We start from the raw sequence: 17,525 nt of genomic DNA on the forward strand, positions 1-17,525 counted from the left end.
CCAGCATCCAGGTTAGTGCTGCCCTACTGAGCTTTGTTCATAATGTAATGAAGCCTGAACACAACTGAGGCGAAACAATATGAGTGACAGTCAGAATCCAGTTGCGAATTGGAACCAAATGCTCGTTTGCCGATTAGAGGACATCATGAATGACTAGTGCTGAGCAGCAGAGTGGCGCAGCGGAAGCGTGCTGGGCCCATAACCCAGAGGTCGATGGATCGAAACCATCCTCTGCTATTTGAAACTTGTGGCGTTTGGAAAGCTTTTATCTGCTAAAATAAAACGATACAAAAATACAAGCTAAAAGCTTTACAAACTAAAAACCACACTAAAGAACATACACAAACAAGTGACATGTAATTGCGCACCCCCATAGTTTTGTTAAAAAATAATTCTATTTAAAGCTTGAAATTGGAGGATAAATTGTTTGTCCACCAGCATCCAGGTTAGTGCTGCCCTACTGAGCTTTGTTCTTAATGTAATGAAGCCTGAACACAACTGAGGCGAAACAATATGAGTGACAATCAGAATCCAGTTGCGAATTGGAACCAAATGCTCGTTTGCCGATTAGAGGACATCATGAATGACTAGTGCTGAGCAGCAGAGTGGCGCAGCGGAAGCGTGCTGGGCCCATAACCCAGAGGTCGATGGATCGAAACCATCCTCTGCTATTTGGAACTTGTGGTGTTTGGAAAGCTTTTATCTGCGAAAATTAAAGAATAAAAAAATACAAGCTAAAAGTCTTTACAAACTAAAACCCACACAGAAGAACATACACAAACGAGTGACATGTAATTGCACACCCCCATAGTTTTGTTAAAAAATAATTTTATTTAAAGCGTGAAATTGGAGGATAAATTGTTTGTCCACCAGCATCCAGGTTAGTGCTGCCCTACTGAGCTTTGTTCATAATGTAATGAAGCCTGAACACAACTGAGGCGAAACAATATGAGTGACAATCAGAATCCAGTTGCGAATTGGAACCAAATGCTCGTTTGCCGATTAGAGGACATCATGAATGACTAGTGCTGAGCAGCAGAGTGGCGCAGCGGAAGCGTGCTGGGCCCATAACCCAGAGGTCGATGGATCGAAACCATCCTCTGCTATTTGAAACTTGTGGCGTTTGGAAAGCTTTTATCGGCTAAAATAAAACAATACAAAAATACAAGCTAAAAGCTTTACAAACTAAAAACCACACTAAAGAACATACACAAACAAGTGACATGTAATTGCACACCCCCATAGTTTTGTTAAAAAATAATTCTATTTAAAGCTTGAAATTGGAGGATAGATTGTTTGTCCACCAGCATCCAGGTTAGTGCTGCCCTACTGAGCTTTGTTCTTAATGTAATGAAGCCTGAACACAACTGAGGCGAAACAACATGAGTGACAATCAGAATCGTTGCGAATTGGAACCAAATGCTCGTTTGCCGATTAGAGGACATCATGAATGACCCGTTCTATCCAGCAGAGTGGCGCAGCGGAAGCGTGCTGGGCCCATAACCCAGAGGTCGATGGATCGAAACCATCCTCTGCTATTTGGAACTTAGTGGCGTTTGCAAAGCTTTGGACCTTCTTTTAAGTCATGATTTTGAGAAGAAATGCTGCGCGGATAATATTTTCCACACGTTGGCTGTGAGGTTGACCCATCCTCAATGCATACAGATTGCGAGGCATGTATGTGCCTTCTTTCACCATTCTCAGTCCAAATACACAATGTCGTTACCTATTACAGTGATCCCTCGCTACTTCGCATTTCGTTTATCGCGGCTTCACTACATCGCGGAGTTTTTTTCCAAGTTAAAAAATAATTTAAAAGTCAAAATAAAACTTCTAAATTGAGGAAACGTGTTTAACCTTTAGGACAATGTAGTATTGCTCCAAATGTTCGTTTACATTCCTTTAGAAGTCCGTTTTCACGTGTTAACACGATCGCGAATTAGCATCTTACCGCTAACTCGTTAGTCGGTTGGTGACCGCACTTAGCGAATTTCACTTATCGCGGGTGGTTTTTGGAACCAATTATCCGCGATAAACAAGGGATTACTGTAAATGGGTACTCAAGGTTAGAATGAAAGGCAAAGATTGATATTTCGCAAAGACCTTTTCAGAGTCCTGATACTTTACGCAGCTGCACTGACAGGAGTTGGGCAAGAAGAAAACACCTGAATTGATGCACAAGTGGCAGTGGTGGGATTTGAACCCACGCCTCAGGAGAGACTGGAGCCTAAATCCAGCGCCTTAGACCGCTCGGCCACACTACCGACCTTCTGGAGTTTCTACATTTGTTGATGATTCTATTAAGACGTGAAATTGGAGGATTACCTAGTTGGTTTCTTCACCAGCATCCAGGTTAGTGCTGCCCGACGGAGCTTTGTTCATAATGTAATGAAGCCTGTACACAAGAGATGCGAAACAATATGAGTGACTATAGTATAGTGACTATTCCTCCAAACACCCAGGCAGCAATCCGGCACTCCAGAGCCGATCATGCTGCTCAAACAGGAACTAACCGATACCACGCCTGGACTACTCTGGACTTAAGCAGGTCCGCGTCTGCCAGTAGCTCGTGCCGCCCCTCCCTCCCCCCCAAAAAATAAAATAGATGAAAATAAATGGCGAGTTCAATCCTCAAGCCTGGTGATCATGGCCAAGAGTCCTTGAGCAAGACACTGAAATATGTATTTCTCCCAGTAGGGCCTGGCAGCACCATTCATGGCAGGATCAATTTACTTTTTCTGTCTTCTTCGGCTGTTTTCACCAAGTGTAACAAATTTGAACAGGTCCCCCCCTCCCCAAGCAGCCCAATAAATCAACCCGCAAGAATAAGTACCACGTTCCCATTTTAAAACGGTGAACCCTAGACATCAACTGACTTTTTCTGTGTCTTCCTGGGGGTGTTTTCACCAAGTGTAGCAAATTTGAATAGGTTCCCCCTTACCCCAAGCAAAGTTACAAGGGGCTACAAATTCTAACAGCCAGCCCTATTAGCATAAGTCAACCCGTGAGATGAAGTACCACCTCCCATTTTCACATTCCTAGCCACCAACTGTTTCTAGCCAACGGTGATTCCTATTGACTCTCGCCTCTTTCACAGCGTGGCTCGGTTACAGAGTGATGGACTTCAACCTTGAAGGTGCCTGGTCCAATCCTCAAGCTCAGTGATCACGTCAAAGTGTCCTTGAGCAAGACACTGAGCTTAATTTTGTCAGTTACTTTTCTGCCTTCCTTTATGCTTGCTCTGCTTATAGGCTGCAATTTATCATTCGGTCTGAACTCGACATGCATGAGAAATAATTTTAAGATTATAAGATTGTGTTTTGCAACAAGACTGTTACAAGTTCAGTACAAGTTCCTACTAATTTCGCTTCGGTTAACGTTGGCCCATAATTAGCTAACAGAATGTTCATACCTGAACCTCATTTCATAGACGATCATTGTAAGCTGTAAGCTCTAACCAGGCTTTATCTCAATCTCCTGCCACGTATCCACTCCTCCATTTTGTTTGTGTCAGCAGATTCAGCAGCATCTGTGATTCGCACTTCGTTTTGTTGTCACAAACAAGGTAGGACAACCAAATGCAACACGGGCTCTTTATTTGGGGAAAGTTGAAAGAAAACAAGGAGGGCTGGAATGCCAGCAGAGAGGACTATGAGGCAAGCTGACGAGCCAGTCAGCGAGCTCGTGTCGTGCGTCATCGAAGCATAAGGGCATAGCAAGCTTTTTAAAGTTATTTAAAAAGTATTTAAATATACAATAAAGTGTTTAAAAGTATAATAAAGTTTTTAAAAATAAAATTATAAAAGTCTTGTGCGGATGCCCTCGCGCTGGGCTGCAGGGGTGCGTCAGCCAGTCAGCATGGCAAGAGCGGAGCCGTGACACGTTACCAGTTAAAAATGTTTAAATATTTAAGAATACAATAAAATGTTTAAAAATAAAATTATAAAAGTCTTGTGCGGATGCCCTCGCGCTGGGCCGCGGGGTCGCATCAGCCGGCCAACACGACGAGAGCAGAGCGGAGCCGTGACACGTTTACACTTTAAAATGTTTTAAAAAGTGTTTAAAATACAATAAAGTATTTAAAAGTACAATGCAGATCAACCGGCCAGCATGCAAGTGCAGACACGTTTACACTTCATAAAAGGTTCATAAAAGTCTGTGTGGATATTGTAATAATATATTTACTCTTATTCATTTTATTTATTTAAATCAATAAGAAAGTTTCTGAAAGTCAGTTTGATGTTTTCAAAAGGGTTTAGAAATAAAAAGAAGTGTTTAAGAAAACAATAAAGTGTATAAAACCACAATAAAGGTTCATAAAAGTCTTTTGTGGCTATTGTAACAATATATTTTCTCTACATCGCGGATTTCCACATATCGCGAATGGTCTTGGAACCAATTATCCGTGATAAACAGGATTACTGTATTTTGTACATTATATTTACATTAATGAGGATGATGCAGGATCCTGGAGGGTGCATGGGAGTCAACATGTGTTTTGTGGACTTGGGGAAGGCGTTCAACCGTGTCCCTCGGGGAGTTCTGTGGAGGGTGCTCCGGGTGTACGAGGTACCAAACGCACTGATAAGGGCGATTCGGTCCCTGTACCACTGATGCCAGAGTTTGGTCCGCATTTCCGGCAGTAAGTCGGATTCGTTTCCAAGGCTGCCCTTTGTTACAGATTCTGTTCATAACTTGTATGGACAGAATTTCTAGGCGCAGCCGAGGCGGTAAGGGGTCCGGATTGGCGGCCTCAGGATCACATCTCTGCTTTTTGCTTTTTGTCTCTGACTCTGACAATCTTATGTCTATTTGTGACTCATGTAATTCTAAATGTGTCCCAAAACATGTCGAGGAATTTCAAATTAATCAAATCAATTGGTGACCTTAACCTACATGCTGTGGGCACCCTACTGTCGTGACATATTAAAAAGTCTTCATAACGTCATTCCATAGTCGGTGTATTACAAATATGATATCCCAGGCTTGCCTTTAGATAAAATTCTGAGCAATAATTAATTTGCAGCAAAGCCTTTGAATTCATGAAATCAACTTGGCTGTGATCAAAACAAATTGACACAACTTTTAGTCAAACTTCCAGTTTATTCGCTTTTGCTGTATTCGAATAAAACGTTATCTTGGTCAAACCTCTGCTTCTTATTCAAATGTTCAGTTCAACTCTTATTACTGTCTTCAAATCATTGTACAAGTCAAATTCAGTTTTCTTTTGTTTCTCCCTTTTCATGGTTATGGCACTGTAGTAATAATGTAAATTATGTGTCTGGCAGTGAACCTTGGTTGTAATCGGGACGGGACCAGGGATAAGCAGAATTGCTTCCCTTTTCGACAAGTCATGTAAAACATAAGGTGAAATGAAGATGTAAATATTTTATCGTTTACGTACTTGCTGAAATAAACAAATCAAATCAAAATTCTTCATATGCCCATCTACTATAATATTCAATAAATTACATTGAAATACATTAAATTTTGAGTGATTTGCAGTGGCACACAATATAAATGTGACTGTTAGCTTCTTCAGATTTCTGAAACTGAATGGATCTGAAAATAGATTTAAGAACGCCGAGGATAACGGGTTAATAACTGAATATAGCATGTGATTGGTCCACAGTAAAGATTTGGGAGAAGGCTACAAATGCCTCCATCCCCATTTAACAGCTGGGTTCACTTATGAGCAGAGTTGATTATTTTCCAGTGTTTGTCAAAAATTCTTCAGAGCCGATCATCTCAAGCATTTACACTGTTTTCTGGATTCTCATAAATATTTGGCTTTTAAGCAGTGACGTGCAGTGAAGGTCAGATTTTCACAATTCTGAGCCAAACAGAGTGCCAGTATTTTAGTAGCGTGACTTTAAAAATCTTATCTTGTATATTTAACTTGATGTTTGAAGATCTTTCAAATGGTATTGGTAATTAACCAATCAATTGATTGTTATTTGTAATTAATTTATTATTGGTAATGGTAAGATTTTTTTTATAGATAAAAAAAAAAAAAAAAAAAAAACGTTTTGACTATGAAACTATAGACATTATCGGTTTGAAAAAACACTAAACAGACCATTGAACTGAACTTTCTGAAAATAATTTTATTTAGTTTATTTTTGCCTCCCCTGACTGCACGCCCATGCTCAAAAGATACTCTTTATGTATCTTTTGTTGATTTTCATAAAGCTTGCGCAGTTTCTTTTCTTGTCCTTTGCTGAGTTCCTTCCCTTCAGCATCATGCGTGGGAAAACCCTGCGGACAGATGAAGAATTGACATGACGAGACCTGTACATAGTATGTGAGAATTAATTGGTTCATATGGCTCATAAAAAGGTCAGGAACATCAACTTTTCCATTCTAACAACTGGAGATTGGCTATTTATATGTGCTGACTCACCAGCCTCACATATTATTGGTAAAATTGTCAGACATGGGCAAGATATTCCTTGCTTTTCATTGCAGGGTTCACAGGCACACTGGATTATAGATAATGCTTGCATTTTGCTGATATTTCTTTTTTTTTTTTTCCAGGTGACAGTTGTAATTTGAAAACCTGTGTAACATGTTACCATTTCATCAAATTTGGAATATTTGTCTGTGTCTGCAAGGAACATCTCAAATGGAGGAATCTTCATTTTAGCAAGCTTAGCCATCTGAAACACAAAAGCCATGAACAAACAAATCAGGAAACATTATAGTTTGATTAATCGTAACGTATATTTTCACGAGCCGAAGAGGTCAAAACAAACCTCTTGTTCTTCTTTCTTCCTGGCAGCCTCCTCTTTTTTCCTCTGCTTCTCTTCCTCCATCTATGAACAAAATAGTTCACATTTAAGTATTGTATTCACATACTGTATATTCAAAATTGGAATGGAAGAAATGACTGGCTAATCTGAGTTCCCTGCTCTTTCTTTTGTGTTAAAGTTATACTACTTTACTTACTTACATTATTATGAAGTGACACATATCAAATTTGAGAAAACCCTGTCACTGGCAAAGAAACCTTTGTTCTCACTCACACTGCAATGTAGTACATGGTACCACTGCCTCTCTTTACCTTGATCTTTTCATTGCGTTCCTTCAACAAAATCTCCTTGTCCACCAGTTTCACCACAGTTGGCAGTCCTGCAACCAAGTCACACTGCATAACTACATCATGAATAAAGCCTCTTAATAATACTGAATTTGGCCTTAGCTGTGGTGTTTACGAAAATAAAAACTTTTGTGGGTAATAGTTTGACAAGCAAATATTCACAGCGCTCCTCCTACTTTGCTTCTCTAAAGACAGGAGTGCCGAACCGGTCGAGAGCACTTGACCCGTGGTCACCAGTCAGCTAGCAATCAGAGTAGTTGAGTTGTTTGTATTTTTTTGTCTAGTCTTATTTCAAGCTTGTTTGTTTGATCTGCAATGCGGCGATGGCATTGGCAAAAACAGGGAAACTTGAGGACCAGAGCGGCATTTTAAAACTCATCATCATCATCGGTTTAAAGTCCGCTTCCGTTTAAAGTGGCACGATCACTCTTATACGTTGTTCAACATGGTATGCATGTTTTTATGCATGCGGGCATGTGCGTACGTGTGGGTATGCAAGTGCGCGTGCATGTGCATGCTTACGCGTGTACACGTGTATGTGTGCATACATGTGCGTTAATGAGTCAATTACGGGAGACTGACTGCATGAAAAGTGGACCTTTGGTCAAAAAAGGTTGGTCACCCCTCAGGATTTTCCTTCTCCTTTTGCTCACAATTCATCTGTGCTATTTCATCCATCCCTCCTCCATTAAGACGAGAGAGAGCAAGAGCAAGAGCGAGAGAAGAGAGACGAAGAGAGAGAGAAAGAGAGAGAGCGATATAGATATTACTACAGCGCATACAGTATTGTACTGTCAATTCATATCCACACACTAATGGCACACAATACTTACTTACAATTATACAAAACAGGATGTTATGTTACCTTCATGATCTTCGAGTCGGACACCCAGCTCCGGTAATGTAACATCACGGACATCGTCACAAAGCACCAGCAACTCCATGACTGGTAGAAAAAAATATATAAAACCAAATACTTACACTGCTAGTGGGAAAAAAAACAAATTACTTTTGCTTACTGTTTTTTTGCGCAACACTTGAAATGTTACAAGTCAAATCAAAGCAGAGCAGAAATCTACAGGTCTTACCATTCTGCTGTCTGGCAATTGTTCGTACTTGCTCTCGGAAAGTAGACAGAACTGAAAGGTAAGGCATCACTGTGCTCTCCAGCTAAAAAAGACAACATAAAAACTATTAATATTTATATTAAAACAGCCACATGAAAGACTGTATTTGTTGTCTTAACACATTTTATATTTATAATTTTATATATAAATTCTACTTATGCTATCGCAAAATAAGTGGTGTCCAGCAAATATTAGAAATGACTGGTGATAGAAAAATGGCTCTGTCTTACGTCAACGCTCTGTTCTTGTCCTCCAACTGGGAAACCAATGGGCTCTGAACCTTCAATTGCACCAAATATCTAGAAGACATCAATAACTTTTTTTATGAGAAGCTCTGACATGAATACACAGACCAAATAAAGCTTTCACATTGTTATAATTTGAAAGTAGTTAATCAGGATGCATCAGAGGGCTTTTTTGTTTTTCTTTTCTCACCTTGAGCATTTTGGTGAGATACACGGCAATACTTTCCATCAGCATGCGGTTGGGTCTCAGCTTAGCACCTTTCTTGCTGGCGATGTAGCTGTTGCTCTGATTAACCAGCTGCCTCATCTCCTCCATGGCTGTGCGGGTGTCAATGTTGTCACACAGAGCCACGTGGATGGCCGCCTTCTTGTCGTAAAAACTAGAGGACACAGATGATACACCTACCTATTAGGCATTACACTGAAAGACTTGAGGAAATAACTTCTGACATACTTTGTTACTAATAATACATGTTACTAATGATGTAATCAAAAACAGTACAGTTATCATTTTTAGTCCCAAAACAATTATAAGGCCTAAGATGTACTTTTATTGTAACCAAAACAGAGGGTTCTGGAGGGGTTCTGCTGTGCATGAGGGGATACCAAGAGGGGCCGGGCTGGCTGTGCATTTGGGATTAAATACACAAGTGATGCTTTTACACTGGTGGGGAGAGTGAGGTGGTGGCCAGTAAATTTATAAGGGTGGCCGTGGCCATCCCCTTGTGGCGCCATTGAAGCAATTGTTGCTCCTTGGTGCTGGATGAAGACAAGTCTGTCCTGAGTAAAGCTTCTCCAAAACAGGACAGATAGTATTCAATAAACTACCCAAAGCAGAGGTACTTTTTTTTCACAGTTTTTCTGATTGCTAGTCGTAACAATACAAAAGTTACCTGGAGTGTTTTTTTTTTTTTCCAGGCTTTTTTGTTTTACATGTTTTAATTTCTATTTTGTTGTGTTTTGGTGTTGATTCAATTAAAATTAGTTAAGCTGAAAAATGTAAAAAGCTTAGCCTATTGAAATTATTAGTTTTTTTTGGCCTTTAAATTTTGTGTAGCTCTATGCAGAGAAAATACATAAAATTGATTAAAAATTACATTACAGCTGAGCCTTTTGTTTTGTATTTAACAATTTTGCTTTTACTTCATAAATCCTAAATTGTAGAAGGGTGGAGCAGACAACAACAGAACCACATTTTTGTCCGTTTATTTGTAACTTTTTATTATGACGACTGACCAGAGAAGATATCAACTCCAATATGCGACGCCGCATTTCTTTTCCTCTTACCTTTTGTTAAGTGCCACCTCTGCTACATCCCACTTTTCAAACTGCCCTGTGATGTCAGTAGGTGCACGCAGAATGTCCTTCACATTCAAGAAAAACTCCTGTTCACAAAAGGAAAGAAAAGAACACAACATATTAATTATGAAATTTTTTAGGATAAACAGATTTTTTTTGAGAGAGAGATTTATTTGGCCAGTATCACATACATTCAGGAACTTCTCATACTGGACAACTAACTCCATAGTGTTGGGGGAGTAATCCAAGGTATCTTTCCACGAATGCATCAAGAAAGCAAGACGGAGCTGGCGGGCTGCAATAACAAACAGGAACACAGACTTATTATTTCAAATGTGAAAAGAAAAAGACAAATTACGTGTTAAAACAGACATTTGATGTGTGGATTTGCTCACTTTTAAAAAAGGAACGCTTCACAGGAGCTTTACTATCAAATACTACTTTATAAAATTGACATCTTTGAGCTGCACAAATTTATTTCCCTTTTGATCTAATAATGACCTGTTCTGGCATCATCTTCTTCTCTTGGGAATTGATGTATAGTTTGTGTTGCCAATCTTTTGGCCATTGACTGGCACACAGAAAGGCAGCTTTGACGTTTGATCAATGAGCATACAGTACGTAATTAGGAATTTCAATTCTAAATGAAAAGGTTGGCTGCGTTAATGTAACTTTTAAAAATTCTACTAGGGTCAAATTAGGATCTTAAAATCTGGTTTCAATTGACATCATGTACTATTTTATTCACGTTCATTTATACAGCTACAAAATACCCCAGTTTTTGTGTTGTTTTTATCATTCATGAGGAGCGTTACCATAGTGACCATATTAAAGGGTTGTTGTTTTCCTGGTGATGGGTTGCCAATCCGCCAAAGTTATAGACTTTTATGAATCGGTCTGTGGTGGAAATAAGTTGGGGACGACAGCTGTACAGTACATCTTGGCTTCAAGTGTCCTCACAAATTATGTCTGCCTCTAACAAATCCAAGCATATAAAAGTTTTATCTTGCATGACATTGGTGTTTACACAAAGTTTCTGGTCCATAAATACAAATTGGCCATTTCCTTTACTGTGTAAAACCAGGAACAAATCAAGTGTGATTGGTGTTGTCAACCCCTTTCACTCAAATTCATTGAGCACAACATTTTATTTTTCATGCTCAGGCAGTCAGTTAAGAGTATAAGGGAAAAAAAGATAACTAAAAAACCTGTATTTTTTGCCAAGGCTTCCTTAATGGTAATAAAATTCTTCAAAGATTTGGACATCTTGCATCCTGCAATTGTCAGGTGACCAGTGTGTAAGAAGTAACGGACCCAATGATCGTTCTCAAAGAAAGCCTACGAAGAACAAAGCACAAAACATAGTTGGTCTCGGTAATGATCAGAAGCTGCCAATGTTTCACATAACATTAATGATAAAAAATCTTTTGTTACTTTTGTACCTCAGACTGAGCCAGCTCATTGTCATGATGGGGGAATCTGAGATCAAACCCACCACCATGAATATCCATCGACTCCCCCAAGATGGAGCCGGCCATGGCCGAGCACTCAATATGCCAGCCAGGCCTTCCCTATTAACACATTAAAAAAAAATCAAATGTTTTTCAAACTTTTAGCAATTGTACATAAAGGTCTCTTAAACGGAAAGCAAAAGGAAACTCATCTTACTTTTCCCCAAGGAGAGTCCCATGAAGGCTCTCCGGCTTAGATGCCTCCACAAGGCAAAATCATTGGGTGATTTTTTCTCACTTAACTGGTCGGCAGAAATGCTGAGGTCACCTAAAAATTTTTTTTTTTAAAATACACGCGACAAACAATTATAGAGTCTATGGGTGGTACTTTTAAGTTTGAAGTAGGCATTTTAGGATTGAACATGGTGCCCCAAAAATATATAAACAAGCTAGCATCATGGTTATCATTCCAAACATGGTATCCATGTACCTTCTCCCTCTTGTAAAGCCTTCTGATCTCCAACTGCCTCTGGCACAAGTTTGGCATACGAGTGTTTTGGACAGGCATCAAACTTTGCAGTGTTAAAGTAAACAGAGCTATTCGATTCATACCTGAAAACAACATTTTACTCATTAGCATTTATACTGAATGATAAATATTGTGTTACACTCTACTTTACCCATAGCCATTTGTGACAATCTTCTTCACAAACTCCACAATTTCTGGTACATATTCACTGACACGGGTAAGGACATCAGGAGGAAGAACCTAGAAAACAAAGATAATCTTGGGACAAGTGCAGTCTTCACTCACAGATTTAAATGAGCTTCTTTAAATTTTTGAAAATATTTTGGAGATGTTTTATTTTGCTCCCTATCATCTTTGTGAATGTGATGCAGTCTAAAATTTGGGTGCATCCGAGTTTAGCGCTGGTGCAACCAAGAAAAAAACATTAGGTGCATCAGTGCAACCTGTGCTAAAAGTTCATCTGGAGCCCTATTCATCACAGCAGATATAGTAACTTTTGTGACAAGCCTAAATACAATGATAATCATATTAAGCCAAATACAGAGTACAAAACTCAGATGTTGCCATTTTTTTAGCTTACCAATATCTATTTTATTTTTAAAGCAGCACATTGATTCAATACCACCATTTCTCTTTGGTAACCAACAAGACAGATGTTCATTGAGCAGTTTATGACACTGTTGTTACCTTTCGTATTAAACTGCACCGTGTTACTTACATTCAAGGCGTCCATGTCTTTATGGTACTCTCCCTCCCAAAATGTAGGCAGAATTGCAAAGATTGAGTTGTCTGTGACTTCACTTCCAAACTGACCGTCCAGCCAGTCAGACAGCATGTCCTTGGAATTTGCCAGCAGTGCCTAGAAGAAAGACAACATTTTATAATAGAACTGTATTTTAATGTTAAACAAATTGCTAGAATACTGAAAATATATATTAAAAGATAAAGCCAAAATGTAAACAGTTATTTGTCCAAATACTAAATATAAAATAAAACAAAGTTGTTGCCTTGTGAAGGAAATACATTTGTGGTTGTAATTAAGGTTAAGTCTTACCTGGGCCAGAGGTTGCACGATGTCATCTGCAGCTTTACTCTCCAATGCTGCCTGCAGAGGCTGCAGAGCACTGGTGATGGCAGCATCAAGCCTTTCAAGCATCTGTTTTTTATCTGCGTCAGTAGTTGAGGCCAAGCGAGCCTTAAAGGGCTGAGGATAACAAGTAAGCAAGTTCAAATCACAGATCCACTGATAACCTATTGTAAAATTTCCATAGTTAAAATCTGATGGTACTTGTTTGGACACACAAACTTAGGGCTGACAATGACATCAAAGTTTATTTTTGTAACTTCTCACCACTCGGGCAGTCATCACATCCTTCAGTATTTGAGCAGCTTGTGGTTGCTTCTCCTTGTACTGGTCCATTAGGTAGTTCTGACGTGCCCTTTTAATTATCTGACAGACAAATGGTTACAAATCAGTTTCTCGATCGACTGCTTAAAACATGAAGTATAATAAGCATCACAGTGCCTTAATTTCCCTCAGTGGAAAAATAAAATCTCTTTTAAAATGGTAAAAAACACTCATCAGGGCTCTGTGGTCATCTCAAGGTCTGTTCACCAAGTGTTGGTTAATATTCTTTAAGTTAGCATTACAAAGTTGAGGACTCTATGAGTCATGAACAAGAAGAATATCCTCTGTGTAAGAATAGCAACAGAAAGTTTTGACCATCTGACTGGTGAGTCAACTTATATATTTTAAACCAGTACTACTATCAGTACGCAAGTCAGTGGAGGTTCTAGCATGAATGTGCGAGACACCCCTTTGGTCACACGTGCAGTTTTCTTTACGATTCCGAGGTGCGCGTTTCCTACTTATGAGTCAGAGGCCAGATGTTCTTCAAACACGAGTGACCTCAGGTAGGTTTTTATCAACGCATAAGTACTCTGCTTGAGCAAGTTAAAAGATTCCACAAGGGGGCACAATTTAGTGTCCCTCCTTGTTTGCCATTCTCTGAATGTGAGCAGCATAATACCCAACTTTGAGCATACTTGTTTGACTATTGCATTTACAAATGGCTACTTTATAGCTTGTACATACTTTGTCATCGATGTCTGTGATGTTCATGCAGTAAAAAACATCATACTTGAAGTAGTCCTTCAGTACTCTTCGCAGAATATCAAAAGAGATGTATGATCTGAAAAGACATCCGGAATGAGAACTTATTTGTACTTTAGTGTGGTGGCGACAGGTGGAATGCTTTTCACTGTGTCCCGTTTACCTGGCATGTCCCATGTGGGAGGCATCGTACACTGTTGGACCACAGCTGTACCATGTGACCTTGTTTCCATTCTGAGGAACAAAGCGTTCCTGAAATAGTTCACAGAAAGCAAGTTAATAGCTGCAGATTACATGTTTTGTTGAAAACACTTCCTGGACCCTTATTTTTGCGGGCCATTAGAGCTGCACGTGTCAATAGACATGTCAAATAGAAATCTATAACGCATTGGTATTTACAAGCCTATGTGACCTATGTGAAAATGTCACTCAAAACATTAACTGTAAAGTATTTTCAAGATGGCAACATGTAGTAATTCCATTTCTTCACTCATAAACAACAAACAAATTGAAAATCCAATATGTTGCGTTCAAATGGTAATGATCCATTTTCTTTGTTCTTTCTACATGTATGACAATGAGAACTACGTAAAAAAAGCAGGCCTTTTATAGAAGACATTTTACGAACCGCACTAATGTGCACGGTCAGTCTGTCTTGATGTTTGCATTTAATTTAAGCATTTATTTAACTGAGGTTCATTGAGCTTCAATTTTGGGAAGTTTTTTTCAACACCAAAAACAATGATACATTTTATTTAATAAATATCTTCACTACCTTTGCTCTGGTGAGACTATTATAGAGTCGGAGTTGGGGAACATCTGTTCCAGCTGGTGGAGACCACTGAGGCTGTACCCTCTTTCCTTTCCCTGAAATCAGATTGTCAAATGTATTAAACAGGGCCAAAACATACTTCATTTGGCGAACGTCAATACATTCCATGCAACCATTGGACCTTCTACAAACAAGGATACTAGATGAATTGGGTCCACATTTAGTTATAAGGCAATCCATGAAAGCACAAGTCCCACCCCTCTATTGGACCACAATATCCAAGTGTCCATGCATTACAAGATACAATTTGGTAGGTCACTAATTTTTTTTCCACAAATGCAACTTCACATTTTGATCGCTCGCTCTCGGGTATGCATATTTGTAACATGATCCATCCAATTTGGAAGGTCACTAATTCTTTTTCCACAAATGTGACTTCACATTTTGATCACTTGCTCTTGTGTATGCATATTTGTAACATGATTCATAACATCCATCACATGACTGCTCATAATCTCTCCTAGTGACTGATAATGACTAGTACTCAAAGCAGTTGGTCCTGCTGTCACACTGGCCTGCGCAGCAACAAAACGGCAAAACTAACAGCAAGTGTTAGCGCTAGTGTTTATATTGGGGCGACTAACCACTTTCCCTGCCTGAGGATGTCAATGTCCTAGCTGGTTCCACAGACAAGTCTAGCCTGCTGAGGTCTTCAACTGTCTACTCACTGCTGCTGTCTGGGCTCAGGTCTTGCTGGAGGCATGTTATGTGTCTGTACCAACGCAGAGCGTGGACATGTTGTGGGTCTGGGGGCCTGTGGAGAAGCTTAAATGCCTGCTGGTCAGCCTGAGAAGGGCTGAAACCAGCCAGGTAGCTGCGAGTTGTTAGGTAGTCATTCAGTGCTGCTGCCAGTGCAGCATCCTCTTTTATTTGGAGCAAGAAGCCATACTCAAAGGCTGCAAAATAGAAAGAAAGCAAATAGTTGCAGATAAGACTAGGCTGCACCAGCCTGAAACAATCAGTAACAGGTTTCCCCCCGGGCAGCTGCGATTAGTTTCACCAGTGAAAGGACAGAGCAAGGAAGGAAATTAGCAAAAAGCTCATGAAACATTTGCAGCAACTCACACTCCAGTTTGTCATCTATTGTATTTTGATTTCGTCTTTGATAATGCCGTGCATGACTGTTGCCAAGTGTCATTTTCTCCTCGTTTTAGTGCATAAATGACAGAATGTACCACTGAATGTGATGCACCTTTCATCTTACAGAAATGAAAAGTTTAAAAAAGAAACAAAGAAAAGCAATGCTTTCTGAGCTATCAGAGCAATCGCAATATTCTGATTTGGCTATAAACTCTTGATGTAAAAAGTCCAAGTTCTAATGTTTTTGTGATATACAAAATGAGACCAAGATCTTGGTCATGCATTGAAAGAAACATCATCCATCCATCCATCCATTTTCTGAACCGCTTAGTCCCCACGGGGGTCGTGGGTGTGCTGGAGCCTATCCCAGCCGTCATCGGGCAGTAGGCGGGGGACACCCTGAACCGGTTGCCAGCCAATCGCAGGGCACACAGAGACAAACAACCATTTGCACTCGCACTCACACCTAGGGACAATTTGGAGTCTTCAATCGGCCTATCAAGCATGTTTTAGGGACGTGGGAGGAAACCGGAGTGCCCGGAGAAAACCCACACGGGCCCGGGGAGAACATGCAAACTCCACACAGGGAGGGCTGGAGGTGGAATCGAACCCGCACCCTCCTAACTGTGAGGCGGACGTGCTACCCAGCGCGCCACCGAGCCGCCTAGAAACATCATTATCCACAAAAATTAGGTCATAGTTATGAATATGATCAATCTTAAACCATGGGTGTATTAATCCATCAACAGATAAAAACAAATGAAAGATGACCAATTATTTGGATCCTTTGGGGGGAAAAAGCACGGGAAATTTCTGCTCTATTTTGTAAACTAAAAGTGAAACCGAACGTTTTCCTTTAAGCATCCTCCAATGACTAAGAATGAAAATGAAGCAAAGTCAAAACGAAACCGAAAAGATCCTACTGACGACGTGGGGGGGGGTCTCCTAAACCCCCGTACAGAAAATACTGTTACATTTTAATCAATTCGTGCGCACGACCATAACCATAACTCATTTTAAATTCAACTTGAAGATTTAAATCGAATTGTAGTAGTCTAACTACAAGACATAGTATATTGGAAAACGGGTGACAGCTTAATAAAAAAATGAAAAAGCCTTTGTGCAGTATTTCCTGTACACTATGGTTTCATAAATGAAAATATTACATCAGACACAAAGTTTTGAAAAAAAAATACACACACACACCAGGTATCTGAAATTTTATCCATGTGGTCAGAACATGTCAAGGTTCAAAATTGCAATGTAGTGGTATTTCTAAGTTAATTAATTTCGTGTTACATTGTTTAAACACCCGATTAGTTACAGATACGCTTCCAAAGTTTATGAATCTATACTTGCAAATTGTCTATTTCATCACATAAAATGAGAAACCTTCAGAATAATAATTATGATGATGATAATAATAACAATAAAAATCATTGTGCACATTATTCCAAAGTACCAAATGGCCAGTTTTTTCCAGCGAGCGCAGCAACGACTGTCACGCAGCTAAGCATGCCCACATTTTACAATCAGAAAGCTAGGTTACGTGTTATATAAGTGACAGTTCAACGACATTTTAAAACCAGACTACAAGAAGATAAATTAGGAAAAATTACCTTGTTCTCCTGTGATCGACATTTCTACGGCGCGAAGCTACTGGGTGCTGATGCAACAATAGTGTGCGAGGCAGGACTCAGGAAGAAACGGGGCTTTTAAATACTCATGGTCGGAACCAATGCACTCCAAG

The 17,525-nt window shown here is 39.6% G+C and overlaps 1 protein-coding gene and 1 non-coding gene across 2 annotated transcripts; both read right to left on the reverse strand.

Moving 5' to 3' along the window:
* Nucleotides 1-2,182: 2,182 nt before the first annotated feature.
* trnal-uag lies at nucleotides 2,183-2,264 on the reverse strand. Its single transcript has one exon. It is a non-coding gene; the product is annotated as a tRNA-Leu (tRNA).
* A 3,823-nt stretch (nucleotides 2,265-6,087) lies between these two features.
* cars1 (cysteinyl-tRNA synthetase 1) lies at nucleotides 6,088-17,520 on the reverse strand. The gene is given in 24 exon segments (XM_037248344.1): nucleotides 6,088-6,258; nucleotides 6,576-6,659; nucleotides 6,756-6,815; nucleotides 7,064-7,131; nucleotides 7,965-8,045; nucleotides 8,188-8,269; nucleotides 8,457-8,525; nucleotides 8,662-8,851; nucleotides 9,759-9,856; nucleotides 9,962-10,065; nucleotides 10,979-11,108; nucleotides 11,213-11,341; nucleotides 11,439-11,472; nucleotides 11,474-11,549; nucleotides 11,712-11,833; nucleotides 11,902-11,990; nucleotides 12,469-12,609; nucleotides 12,805-12,954; nucleotides 13,102-13,200; nucleotides 13,846-13,942; nucleotides 14,027-14,115; nucleotides 14,639-14,730; nucleotides 15,364-15,591; nucleotides 17,395-17,520. Coding segments are annotated over 24 exon segments (2,481 nt in total). The 5' UTR covers nucleotides 17,417-17,520; the 3' UTR covers nucleotides 6,088-6,111.
* Nucleotides 17,521-17,525: the final 5 nt, after the last annotated feature.

The sequence above is a fragment of the Syngnathus acus genome, chromosome 3 (genome assembly GCF_901709675.1).
Source record: "Syngnathus acus chromosome 3, fSynAcu1.2, whole genome shotgun sequence".
NCBI classification, from domain to species: Eukaryota; Metazoa; Chordata; class Actinopteri; order Syngnathiformes; family Syngnathidae; genus Syngnathus; species Syngnathus acus.